Here is a 12,926-nt window from a genome sequence, read left to right on the forward strand (position 1 = left end):
AAAAATTGTTTATAATGAGACCAAAATTGATGAGTTTTTTATATTGAGACCAAAATTGATGAATTTTGATTATATTGGAACCAAAATTGATGAATTTTTTATATTGGAACCAAAATTGATTAATATTAATTATATTTGGACCAAAAATTGATTTTTTCCCTATAAATAAATACTATACAACTATTAATTATAAATACATAAATAAACAAACCCTACCCACGCCGCCGCCGCTGCTACTCCCCCACCCCCTCCTCCACTTTTTTCCTCTTCCCCTCTTCCTTCTTTTTGCTTTTTCTTCCTTCTTCTTCCATCTCCTTCTTCTTCTACGTTGCGCCTCCGTCTTTCTCCCGAAGTCGTAGTCCGCCGCCGCTAGCCGCTGTAGCCGTGCTGCTCGCCTGCAACCGAACCGTGTAAAAAACGGTTTTGGTTCACCGTCGTTTAAAACCGGCGAACCGGTGATTTGGACCGCCGGGTCGGACCGGTTGGGCAATTCGATATATAAGGCGTGCTTTAAACCTAAAACTTTCAAACTTTGTCTTCTCCGGTTGAAGCAGAGCGGCTGAGCACTCTGCCACCGCAGGCCGGCGAGGAGGAAGGAAAATGGTGAAGGCCTACCTGAGATACGAGGCGGCGGCGTCGTTCGGGGTGATAGTTTCCGTTGATTGTAATATTACTTATGACAGCTCCGGCAAGCATCTTTTGGCAGGGGCTTTGGAAAAGCTTGGAGTTTGGCACGTCCGGCAGGGGATTTGCACCAAGACACTAGTTCCTTCTGCTTCTTCATCTTCGCGCGGTCCGTTGCTCGCTGTTACATCCATAGCCTCGTCTCCTTCCACTCTGGTAATTTTCCTTAAATCTTATTGTTTTAGTGCATTTTAAATTAACTGTTTTGATTTTAGATGATGGATACTTATAATGGTAGATTGAATTCATATCTTTGAAATGTATCAACCATGATTGTGTTATTATCATATCATCAAGGTGCTTCTGTGTTCAAATTACCCTTTGAAGTGTAGTAATGGTGATTTATGTTTGTCTGGTGATGCCTCTAATTTAGTAAATTGCATTGTATTAAAATTATCTTCATGGTTTCATTTTGCATAAATCTTATTGAACTACTTGCATTGGTTTTGTTTTTATTAAGAAGCATATTCGAAAGAAAAAAAGAAACAAAAAAGTTTGTGTTTTTTGGAATGAGACATTTTTCTAGCTCCAATGCCCGTACTAATAGTTTATGTATAATGTACATATTATTGTGTTTGTTTTGTTTTTATAGTTTTATGTGTTATTGTTGTGAGTGGTTAGAAATTGTGAAAATATTATAATAGATGTTTTTATGATTTTGTTAATTTTTATATTATATGTTTATATATTGTATTTTTAAGATAAAATTTTTGAGGAATTGTATGGATGAAAAACATAAGGGAAACACTATATGGGTGCATGGAGTTTATTTTTTTACATTAACACCGGTTCCTTGTGCTAAGTGTGCTCGGATATTTTAGATTTAATTTCTTGAATGAATGTTATATTTGAAATTTATAATACATGTTACATATTACATACTGCTGTAGGTCTTTTACTGCAATGTTTTAATTAATTATATTAATGATGTAATATTCATCAATTTTGGCTTACACACGTCACTATTTGGTTCCATGTTTTAGTGCGTTTTAAATCTGCAGATGTGTTAATCTCTTAGGCAATAAATGCTGTTTGGTTTTGCAGATTGCTAGTGGCTATGCTGATGGTACTGTAAGAATATGGGACAGCGAGAAGGGAACATGTGAAACTACTCTGAATGGACATAGAGGTGCTGTGACAGTTCTTCGTTATAACAAGCTTGGATCGTTGCTTGCCTCTGGAAGTAAGGATTGTGACATTATTTTATGGGATGTAATTGGTGAGGCTGGTCTCTTTCGATTACGTGGGCACCGGGATCAGGTTTTTCTTGATTTTTTGTTTATAAAGTGTAATTTATTTTCTTGTTGCATCGTTCTGTAGAATTCATGAGTTTGTTTGTTTCATACTACTTTGATTTTCGGGGGTAGCAGTATTTTAATCATTTTCTTTGTTTTTACGCAATGTAGGTTACTGATCTCATCTTCCTTGATTCCAGTAAAAAGCTTGTTACTTCATCGAAGGACAAAGTTTTGAGAGTTTGGGATCTGGAAACACAACACTGTGTTCAGATTGTTAGTGGTCATCACAGTGAAATTTGGTCAATTGATGTGGACCCTGATGAAAGATATCTAGTCTCTGGATCAGCAGATCCAGAGATTAGATTTTTCAAAATTAACAATGAGTCAGCTGGTCGAAAAGGTGGACCTGAAATAAGTGAAACTGATGCTGACAATGGAACTTCTTCTGTGCTGAACAAATGGGAAGTTCTAAAACATTTTGGTGATATTCAGCGTCAGAGCAAGGATAGAGTTTCTACCATTCAGTTCAACAAGTCTGGTAATTTACTCGCTTGTCAGGTTGCTGGGACTACAGTGGAGATATTTCGTGTGTTGGACGAGTCTGAATCCAGACATAAAGCGAAAAGGAGAATTAAGAGGAAGTTGAAAAAAACTACTAAAGGAAAAGATGATACTATTGAAAATGGAGACCAGCATATGGATTCTGAAGAGAGTAGTGAGTTCCTTGTTACAATCCAAGACATCTTTAAATCTTTTCAGGTTGTGCGAGCAAAAAAAAAGATATGCTCTATATCTTTTTGCCCCATAACTCCAAAGAATTCCCTGGCTACCCTAGCCTTATCTTTAAACAACAATTTATTGGAATTTTATTCAGTTGAAGACAGTCAGGCGGCACGAATAAGTGCTATTGAGCTCCAGGGACATCGTTCTGATGTGAGAAGTGTCACTCTTAGCTCAGATAATACACTTTTATTGTCGACAAGCCACAGCTCGACTAAAATATGGAATCCTAGCACTGGATCATGCCTCAGAACAATTGATTCAGGATATGGCTTATGTGGCTTTTTTGTCCCTGGTAATAAGTATGCAATTGTTGGTACTAAAAGTGGGACTCTGGAAATTGTCGATGTTCGAAGTGGTACTTGTGTGGAAGTAATAGAAGCTCACAGCGGCTCTATACAGTCTATAGCTCCAACTGCGGATGGTTTTGTCACAGGAAGTGTGGACAAGGATGTTAAATTTTGGGAATACCAAACTAGTGAAAAACCTGATCAAGTGCGCCCTATATGAGTTCTTTTGTACTATTTTGTTTCTTTTTATTGATTGAATGATTTAAAGATTTATTTTTATGTGCGAGACCACATTCTAAGGCAGCTAAAATATATTTAATCATTTGTAGGCTAAACATCTGACGGCTTCTCCAGCAAAGAATCTCAAAATGAATGATGATGTTGTAGCAGTTGCTGTGAGCCCGGAGGGTAAACACATTGCTGTTGCCTTGTTGGATTGCACAATGAAGGTTGAATATTTATTATCTAGTATGATCGTATGTTATATATGGCTCAAATGAAGGGTAATCAGTTTCATATGCACTATGCAATAAGCAACTTTGAATGATTTTTCATATTTTACTTTTAGAACTTAAAAAAAAGAACATTTTGGCCAGTAGTCAGATATGTGAACAGAAATTGGCTCATTTTGTTTCATCTATAAACAATTTATTTAAATGATTTTGTAGTTGTTGTGGATGGTTGACCCGGTGTGTTTATTCTGTTATGTTGACTTTCTTTTTGGTTTACATTGTTGTTGCTTGAATGATATAATTCTGCAGTTGATTTGGAAGATCTGAGGGTTGAAGTACTTCATGGATGGAATCTTTTGATATATTCCTAATCATTTTTCTTAATTTATTTAGGTCTTCTACATGGACACACTTAAATTCTTCCTCTCCTTGTATGGACATAAGCTGCCTGTATTGTGCATGGACATATCTTCTGATGGGGATTTGATTGTCAGTGGTTCTGCGGATAAAAATTTGAAGATTTGGGGGTTGGATTTTGGTGATTGCCACAAGTCCCTTTTTGCTCATGCTGATAGGTATGTTCTCCAATCTACTGGAAAAACAATCTTCAGTTTACTTGTTCTTTTTGACTGCGTGATTATAATACTTAAAGATTGTGGTGGGGTTATTAAATGTGTTACGCTGTCTTCATTGCAGTGTCATGGCTGTTAAATTTGTTAGAAATACCCATTACGTGTTCAGTGTGGGGAAGGATCGCCTGGTTAAATACTGGGATGCCGACAAGTTTGAATTGCTACTAACTCTTGATGGCCATCACTCTGAAATTTGGTGTCTAGCAGTCAGCCATCGTGGTGATTTTCTTGTAACAGGATCTCATGATAGGTCTATTCGCCGTTGGGATCGGACTGAAGAACCTTTCTTTATTGAGGTATTTCTTGTTCAATATGCTACATGGCTCATGTTGCCTCAAGCATGTTATATTGTTTTAATGTTTTCATTACTGACTCATTGTCTTATCTAATGAGATCTTTAAAACTTCTGGGAGCTTCCTGGTTGTGAGATGACATTTTACTATTCTTTGCAGGAAGAGAAAGAGAAAAGGCTAGAAGAGATGTTCGAGGCTGACCTTGACAATCCTTTTGAGAGCAAGTATGCGCCAAAAGAGGAGCTCCCTGAGGAGGGTGCAGTTGCATTGGCAGGGAAGAAAACTCGAGAAACAGTGACTGCAACTGATTCTATTATGGAAGCATTAGACATTGCACAGGAGGAGCTGAAACGTCTAGCTGAACACGAGGTACTTTAGTTTGTTTGATCTCTCCAATTGCACTTTATCCTTATTGATTTCCATATTTTCATTTAGTTGTTCGAGGGTTGGGATGCTCTATTCATTGCAAGTTTTACAGCTTGAGATTTGTTCTGAATACATATTTTTCTTACACTTGTAAATTTTTCAGGAAGAGAAATCAAAAGGGAGTGTTGCTGAATTTAGGCCGAATGTTCTGATGCTTGGTCTTTCTCCATCTGATTATGTTCTGCGTGCAGTTTCAAGTGTTCCCACCAACGATTTGGAGCAGGCATTGCTAGTAAGTCTGATTGTGTAGCATCTATATATGAAATCTTATATGTTTGGATTGAATACCTGATGGATCATAATTCATACCCGATTATATGTCTATATGTTTCTTCTGTATGAAAATAAAGTTTAACTAATGAGCTTTAGCTGAAAGTCGTATCAGAACAAACTTACCATTGGCTGTAGCTTAAAAAGTTGTGCCACTTGTATTTAATTTTCCCAGTCTGATAAATTACGTAGGTTTCATATATTACAGTTTTCAGCTTTGACATTCCCCGTGAGCTTCATTGTGAGTAAGGAGCTTGATGTATTACTATTTCCGTGTTTACCTTCTTGCAGGCCCTGCCATTCTCAGATTCCTTGAGGATTTTGTCGTATTTGAAAGATTGGGTAGCTTTACCTGATAAGGTGAGTGATATTGAAAATCTGTAAGTGTGTTGGGTCGATGGCTGTTTATTGAATACCTTGTTCAATTCAATCAATAGAATCAATTATTTTGATTTTTAGGAGATTATCACATTCTCTGGATGAAAATTTAATATTTAAACTTACATGCTGATCATTTGAAACAAGGTTGGCTTTATGTGTTTTCTCGATATCGAGCTTAGTTATATTTCTCTGACAATGATTCAGATCATTTTGTATACAGCCACATTTTAATGATTACATTTTCTTGCAAGTAAAAGTCATAAAAATCTTGTCTAAATATCTGAGTAATGTGTTGGGATCTGCATAATTTTCTGATGTAACATTGGTTTCTATTTTCCAGGTTGAGCTCGTTTGTCGGGTTACCACTGTATTGTTGCAAATTCATCATTACCAGCTAACCTCGACTGCATCTGCTCGACCCATCATTTCTAATCTCAAAGATGTATTGCACACAAGGGTGAAGGTACTATTTCATTTCTCAATATATAATCTGCAATAAAAAAATTCATCGTAGGTTACAATCAAATAATATCTTATTTTTGGGATGTGCAATGGATCTGTCTTATGGGTAAATTCATTGTTGTTTCAAAAATACAGATTTGTATTAGTACTCAATCCAAATTACATCCACTCGACAAATGTTAGTTTTAGAATTTGAGTTATGACATACTTTGAATCGATAATCGTTTTCAATTTGAATATAAAATCTGTATTTGATCGAATCATTGGTGGTAATAGGAATGCAAGGATACATTAGGCTTCAACTTAGCTGCAATGGATCATGTGAAGGTAAAAACTCCCCTACTTAGGCCATTTTATTTATTTATTTATTTTCACCCAACATGTAAAACCAATCCTTTCTTCTTCCTATCGCAGCAATTGATGGCTGCAAAGTCCGATGCCCCGTTCAAAGATGCAAAAGCTAAACTGTTGCAGATACGCGCGCAGCAATCGCAGCGCGCCGATGAAAAGTTGCTACCGCGGGAAGAGAAGAGGAAGAAGAAAAAGAAGCATAAGATCGATAACGGACATGTATGGTCGTGAGCCATTCATAATTGATGTCCTCTTCTAACAACATACTCGGAACATCCATTTGCTGCAGCTGTTTGGACACTGTCTTTAGTCTACGCAAAATTTTGTTCGACTGGCCGAGGTTAGTTTCCGTTTCCTGCTGTAAATAGATCTTGATGCACACAATAGTCCTACCGTTGCATTATACTGGTTTTTCGCACAATTGTTGGAGCAAGTTAGCGTTATTTATTTATAGATGGAGCTTTAAGGGGCAATTTGACAATTTGACAAGAAAAGGTTTTAGGACAGAAAAGATTTTGGACAATTTGATGTTAGTTTGAGTATATTTGGAGTGTTGGCAATGTATGGTATGGATAATTATATTTATTCACTTAAAATTTTTGGAGTTTTATTTATTTAATTTTTGGAGTTTTATAGTAAATTAAAAAAAAAATACTCAATTCTAAGGGTCACATTTATCTTTTGCGTATTTAATATTAAAAATATTTTTATATTTGTATAATTTTTTTACAAATGTTCTTTTATTAGTATTAGTATTATAAGACAGTGATGGAAATATTTTTGTAACTTTATTTTTATAAATTGTACTACGTGCGGATATAATAATTAATATTCAAAAATGAATATGCAAAAAGTAAATGAGACTTTTGGAGTTGGACGAAGATAGTAGTATTTTATGAATGAGTGAAAGTGTGTAAGATATTTTGGTATTATTGTCCTTTGAGTTTGTATAAAGTAAGGCTCAGCGTTTTTGGATACATTTATTTTTGGTAAAAAATTCTTGCACGAACAGACCTTAATTGTAATAGGAGTAATATATTTGTAATTTAAATAAAAATAAAAAATATTTTGGTATTAGAATATAATTATTTTTATTAAAATAGAATAAAAGATATTTTGAATAAGATAAACGAAAATAATAAAAATTATTTTAACTTACGAAGAAAGAAGTATTTTTCTCAAATGGCATTATACGAAATTAATTCATAATATTGTATTTTAAATAAATAAATAAATATATATGTACATTTAATTTATTTTTTTTATAAAATTAGTTTAAATTAATTATAAATATATATTATATTTTTCATTTACCTCTATTATATAATTTTTTTTATATATTTTATTAAAATATATTTTTTAAAATATTTAATATATATTTCAATTTTTAAATTATATATGTCATATTATAAAATAAATAAATTACTTTCAATCTAATTTTCACTTATAATCCAATCTGTGGCCGAGTATGACTCATTTCAATATATATATATATGTATATATATATATATATGCTAATTTGAGTTTTTTTTAGTAATTGTATTTTTTACTTTAATAAAAAATATCTCAATATTTTATATAATATTACAAACATTTCTATTAAAACGTAAATGAGTTTGAGGGTCAAATAAATATAGTTTAAAAATTTCATAAAAAAAATTGTGCTTAAATATAAAACAAAATAGATCCGAAAATTTTTGGGCTATGTCATCCTAGAATGAGTGATGAACTGTGCAAAATTCGGGCCTATTTAGGTCGGACTATGCTTGCTTGACTCGGCCCAATTTAATAAAAAATATTTTAAATTAAATAATTTTATAAGTCTATTAATTAAGTAAATTTATAAAAATAAAAATATAATGACGCCATGTGCTGGCCGTTGGGTTTGCTTTGTATTTCTAATTTATTTTTTCACTATTAAATTTATATATTTTAAGTAAAATATTTTTATTTATAAAATATTGTGATAAAATATTACTCCCTCCGTGTCACATACCGTGTCTGCTACACTGTAAATACGGTATTTTAGGAAGAGTGTGATTAGTAGATAATTAAGAATATATTAATGAAAATAATTATCTTATAATATAAATAATTATAAATTAAGATTAAGATAACTAATGAGTTTAATTAAATTTTTTTAAAAAATAAAATTAAAAAATTTAAAATGAGATTAAAGTGTATAATCATTTTCCAAAAAAGGAAAGAGTGACATGGTATGTAGGACGGACAAAAATGGCAACGTGGACATAATACATGGGACGGAGGAAGTATATTTGAACAAAAATTTAATAAAAAAATTCAAACCCAAACTAAACATGATTTTTTGGTGATTTTTTTTTTTTTTTTTTTTAAATGTCTACTATCCAAATTTTATAATTTTTATAAAATATAGTATCGTTCTCTCATTAAAAAAAAATTATATTCAAATCGCTATTAAAAAGAATCACCAATCATAGATACTATACAATTTATTTTGAATCTTTATATATATATATATATATGACTATATAGAAATATATTATATAATTTCATCAAATATCACATAAAGTATTAATTTGGCTTCCGAAAATGATTTTGGAATTACTACATTCAAGACCATTTTCTTAAAGTCTCGGAATTTCTTTCGAATGGTGTCTGAAGAATAAATTAAATAAACTCAAAATTTTCAAGACTATTTTAAATGATTTTGGAATTTTCGAGACCAAATCCAACGCTAATTATTAATTGTCTTGAAATTCGAGACCAATTTTTTATGTTTCAAAATTTTGAAGCAATTTTTAAATATTTACAAAACACATTAAATTCAAAATTGGATCACTGGAAAATTTCCCGGCTACCCGGGACGCTGGATTCTCCCCCACCCTCAAGCAGCGGCGGCAGTGGGCTTCGTGAAAAGGAGAGAAAAGGCCAAGATAGACAAAATGCTTTTTTTTTTTCCTTAAAAAAAATAAATCAAGAAATCGACCGGTGAATTTATGAGCTCGTGATAATACAATATTGAGGCCCTGTCGATTTTTGTCTATCTGATGTAATCTTCATTGCAAAAGACATGATAATACCGAGGGAGTGTCCTCGAAACTTATGTATTTTCCTATTAAAAAAAAATGAATTGTTTTGATTATCAGAGCTTCAAGTTCCGCTATCTTCTTGACCGATATTTGTTTGATGTTTGCGTTGCGCTTGCACGCTTCATCGAGCATGCTCGTTAGTTGATGCCACAACTTTTTCAAATTTTATTAATTAAATATAAATAATATATAACAAAAAAAAAAATAAAATTCAAGACTATATACTCATAAACTTTTGAGCTTTTTTTTTTTTTAAATAATATATTTGATATATAAAAATAATTTATTTAGATAAAAATAAAATAATAAAAACTATTAGGCATTTTATATATTCTTTTATGAGAGAAAATTTAATACTCTCTCCGTCACGGAACTAAATATTCATTTACTTTTTGCACGTAGTTTTAGAAATATTAGTATTATATTGGAATATAGTAGGAATAAAGTAGAAATGACTAAAATAACCTTATTAGTATGTGTGATATAAAGGTAATGACATTTGTGTAATATATTGTAAGTTGTAAGGGTATTTGTAATATTAAGTAGATAGTACAATTACTTAAAAAAAGAAATTGATACTTTGTTATGAGACAAACTAAAATGAGAAAATGGATACTTTGTTATGGGAGGAATGAAGTATGACAGTTTTTTGATATTTGTTAATGTCCAAGACCTTGATAAGTAGTGTAAGAAATTCCAATAATATGCAAATAGTCCAAATTCAGTAAATTATTATTATTATTATTTAAACAAAAACTCACCAATTCAAATAAAATAAGAATAATTCTAGAAATTACGTCTTATATGAAAGGAAAAGGAAATTAAAAAAAATGAGCAAAATATATATATATATATATATAAATAGGTATGTTTGTTATTGTTAGTTACTTAAACATACATAAATATATTTTTCTAATTAAAAAATAAAATAAAATAAAAATATCCCAAATTGATTCTAAACATATCCAGATTACATCCCAATTATATAATACTACTACAATATTTACAATGAGTTTACTATATTTTTCCATGATTTTTTCAACAAATTAAAAAATTTAATGGTTTTAAAAAAAGCAAAGAAGTTATTGCATTATTTAAATCTAACAATATTTATATATACAAAATTTAAAATTAAATAGTTTCCTTCTTGAGTGTGCAATTCCGTCCACGTATCTGACCGTTACACATTACGTACATTTATACGTATCAATGTCGGATTAAAAATTCAATCGTGGATTAAATATAATTATTTGGCTATGAGTCAGGTTAAGCTTGTATTAAGTGATATATGATTTATTGGGCTTAAATATATTTTGTAAATACGTACAGAAATTCGGTAATTTATTAATTGAGTGACGATGCCAATTAATAATAATTAATAATAAATGATGCAACAAAAACCTCGGGTAATTTGTAGATCTGAATCTGCTTGCGCTGATGAAATAAGGTTATATTTAATGGTTTAATTCCAACAATCTATAAGTATAAATCATGCGTATCTAATTTCATTACAATTTAACCAACATTTCGAATGGATTTCAGAATTGCACTCTACTGTCTGATCGCTCTCTGCAGTTCCCACGGTACGGTTCCATCTTTTTCCTTCTTTCCTCGCATTTTATTTTTGACGATTTTTCCGCCGGCGCAGGTGTTAAGTCCGCCGTCTTCACCGTAGAAAACAACTGCCGGTTCACGATCTGGCCGGCGATTCTAACCGGTCGCGGCGGCGCTGTTTTATCCGGATTCGAATTAGCCCCACGCGCCGCCCAGAGCGTCGCCGTGGCTCCGCCGTGGTCCGGCAGGGTCTGGGGACGATACAACTGCAAAAACAACGGGACGTTCGTTTGCGATAGCGGCGACTGCGTCACCGGAAAAATCCCCTGCGACACCGCCGGCGGGATTCCGCCGGTGACGCTCGTGGAATTCACGCTCGCCGGCGCGGACAACAAGGATTTCTTCGATGTCAGTCTGGTCGACGGATTTAACCTTCCGGTGGCCGTCGCACCGTCGCGGAGGAGCTGCCCGCCGACGAGCTGCCCGGCGGACGTCAACAGCGGCTGCCCGGCGGAATTCGCGGTCAGAGGCGGCGACGGGAACGTGGTGGGGTGTAAGAGCGCGTGCGTGGCGCTGAATCAGCCGGAGTATTGCTGTTCCGGCGAGTTTAGTACGCCGGAAAAGTGCCCGCCGACGAAGTACTCGATGATGTTCAAGAGACAGTGTCCGCAGGCGTACAGCTACGCGTACGACGATGCGACGAGCACTTTTACTTGTCCCAACGGCGGCGATTATCGCATCACTTTCTGTCCTAATTAGAACTTTGATTTTAGGGTTTTCATGGATGAATAATGAAGAGATTGATTAAATGTTTGATTGATTATATTGGGGATTGAAAGAATATGATTTTAGGGTTTACACAAACACAATAATGCAAGTTTCATACCGGTAGTGTAGGGGTTGGACTTGTGACCATGAGGTCATGGTTCAAACCTCCGATGCCTCAGGTAACCTGCCACACATGGTTCGCCTAGTGTAGAACTAGCAAAAACTGACCCGACAACCCAACACGGAATAATTGGGTTTCGGTTATGCAGGACCCGATTATAATATATTAATATTGATTAATATATTTATTATATATATAAAATAATCATAATTTAATAATTTTTTCCATAAATTAATTTAAACTAAGTTCAATTTTAAATAATTCAATCTATTTTACGCTCAAACTAATAAAAACTAACATAACAAAAAATTATTTAATTTGAATCAAGAAATACGACTTAATTATGTATACAGGTCAACAGGAGTCAACCCGAACCCGACACGATAATAAACGGGTCAACACGAACCCGATACGATCATAAACGGGTCGGGTTAAAGTTGAGTAATTTAACTCGTTTAAAGTATTCAACCCGACACGAATTGACTCATTGACAGCTCTAGCCTAGTGTGATTTTCCGGTCGGGCCTGGTTTGTAGGATATTAGGCTCGGCCGGGAGTTTACCCAGTACGCACTTTCGGATTCCCACGTCATAAAAAAAAAAAAGATAAAACATCGTAAATAATTTTTTTAATAATATAAATAAATAAATAATTGATTAATACTTTATTTTATAGTAATTTTTTTTTAAAGACAAATTATTATCTAATTGTTACAAAAACTATAAAAATAAATAATTGATCAATTATTTGTTTATTTATTTTGTTAAAAAATTATTTAAAATATTATACGTCTTTTATTTGTATAAAATTTGAGTATTTAAATTTCTATTTAGAACCAAACATTCCATTTGAAATAGAAAAATATTTTGTCCAAACTTTAAATTAATGCAAAGGATCACGCAATAAATAAAACTCAAAATATGTTGTTTTTCTTTTTACTAATGCATTTAAGTAAACATTTCAATGAAATGACATAGGTACAATTTATCCATCCAAATTTATATTTATTTTTTAATATTCTATATAAAACAATATTCCATTATAAAAAATCTAAGAACTTGATTTTTATTTTTTGAAATGGAAAATTAATTTAATATTTAAATGAAGAGAAGTTAAATATGCTATTTTTATAATGTGGAATTTTGTTTTATTAT

The 12,926-nt window shown here is 32.8% G+C and overlaps 2 protein-coding genes across 2 annotated transcripts; both read left to right on the top strand.

Annotated features, from left to right (window-relative positions):
* Positions 1–221: 221 nt before the first annotated feature.
* Positions 222–6,873, top strand: LOC127250965 (uncharacterized). Its single transcript, XM_051274478.1, has 12 exons — positions 222–840; positions 1,729–1,944; positions 2,091–3,197; positions 3,322–3,441; positions 3,838–4,019; positions 4,141–4,372; positions 4,529–4,738; positions 4,899–5,027; positions 5,357–5,425; positions 5,787–5,909; positions 6,185–6,235; positions 6,323–6,873. Exons 1-12 carry the CDS (start codon positions 601–603, stop codon positions 6,488–6,490), a joined length of 2,847 nt encoding a protein of 948 aa, XP_051130435.1. The 5' UTR covers positions 222–600; the 3' UTR covers positions 6,491–6,873.
* A 3,988-nt stretch (positions 6,874–10,861) lies between these two features.
* On the top strand, positions 10,862–11,643 carry LOC127250835 (thaumatin-like protein 1b). Its single transcript, XM_051274264.1, has 2 exons — positions 10,862–10,913; positions 10,979–11,643. Exons 1-2 carry the CDS (start codon positions 10,862–10,864, stop codon positions 11,641–11,643), a joined length of 717 nt encoding a protein of 238 aa, XP_051130221.1.
* The last annotated feature ends 1,283 nt before the right edge of the window (positions 11,644–12,926 follow it).

The sequence above is a fragment of the Andrographis paniculata genome, unplaced genomic scaffold (assembly GCF_009805555.1).
Source record: "Andrographis paniculata isolate CXL003 unplaced genomic scaffold, ASM980555v1 Contig38END, whole genome shotgun sequence".
Lineage (NCBI taxonomy): Eukaryota > Viridiplantae > Streptophyta > Magnoliopsida > Lamiales > Acanthaceae > Andrographis > Andrographis paniculata.

Coding starts and splice junctions, on each gene's coding strand:
- LOC127250835 (XM_051274264.1), top strand. CDS start 10,862: ATGGATTTCAGAATTGCACTCTACTGTCTGATCGCTCTCTGCAGTTCC. Junction 10,914..10,978: donor CGCTCTCTGCAGTTCCCACG/GTACGGTTCCAT, acceptor CCGCCGGCGCAG/GTGTTAAGTCCGCCGTCTTC.
- LOC127250965 (XM_051274478.1), top strand. CDS start 601: ATGGTGAAGGCCTACCTGAGATACGAGGCGGCGGCGTCGTTCGGGGTG. Junction 1,945..2,090: donor TACGTGGGCACCGGGATCAG/GTTTTTCTTGAT, acceptor TACGCAATGTAG/GTTACTGATCTCATCTTCCT. Junction 4,020..4,140: donor CTTTTTGCTCATGCTGATAG/GTATGTTCTCCA, acceptor TCTTCATTGCAG/TGTCATGGCTGTTAAATTTG.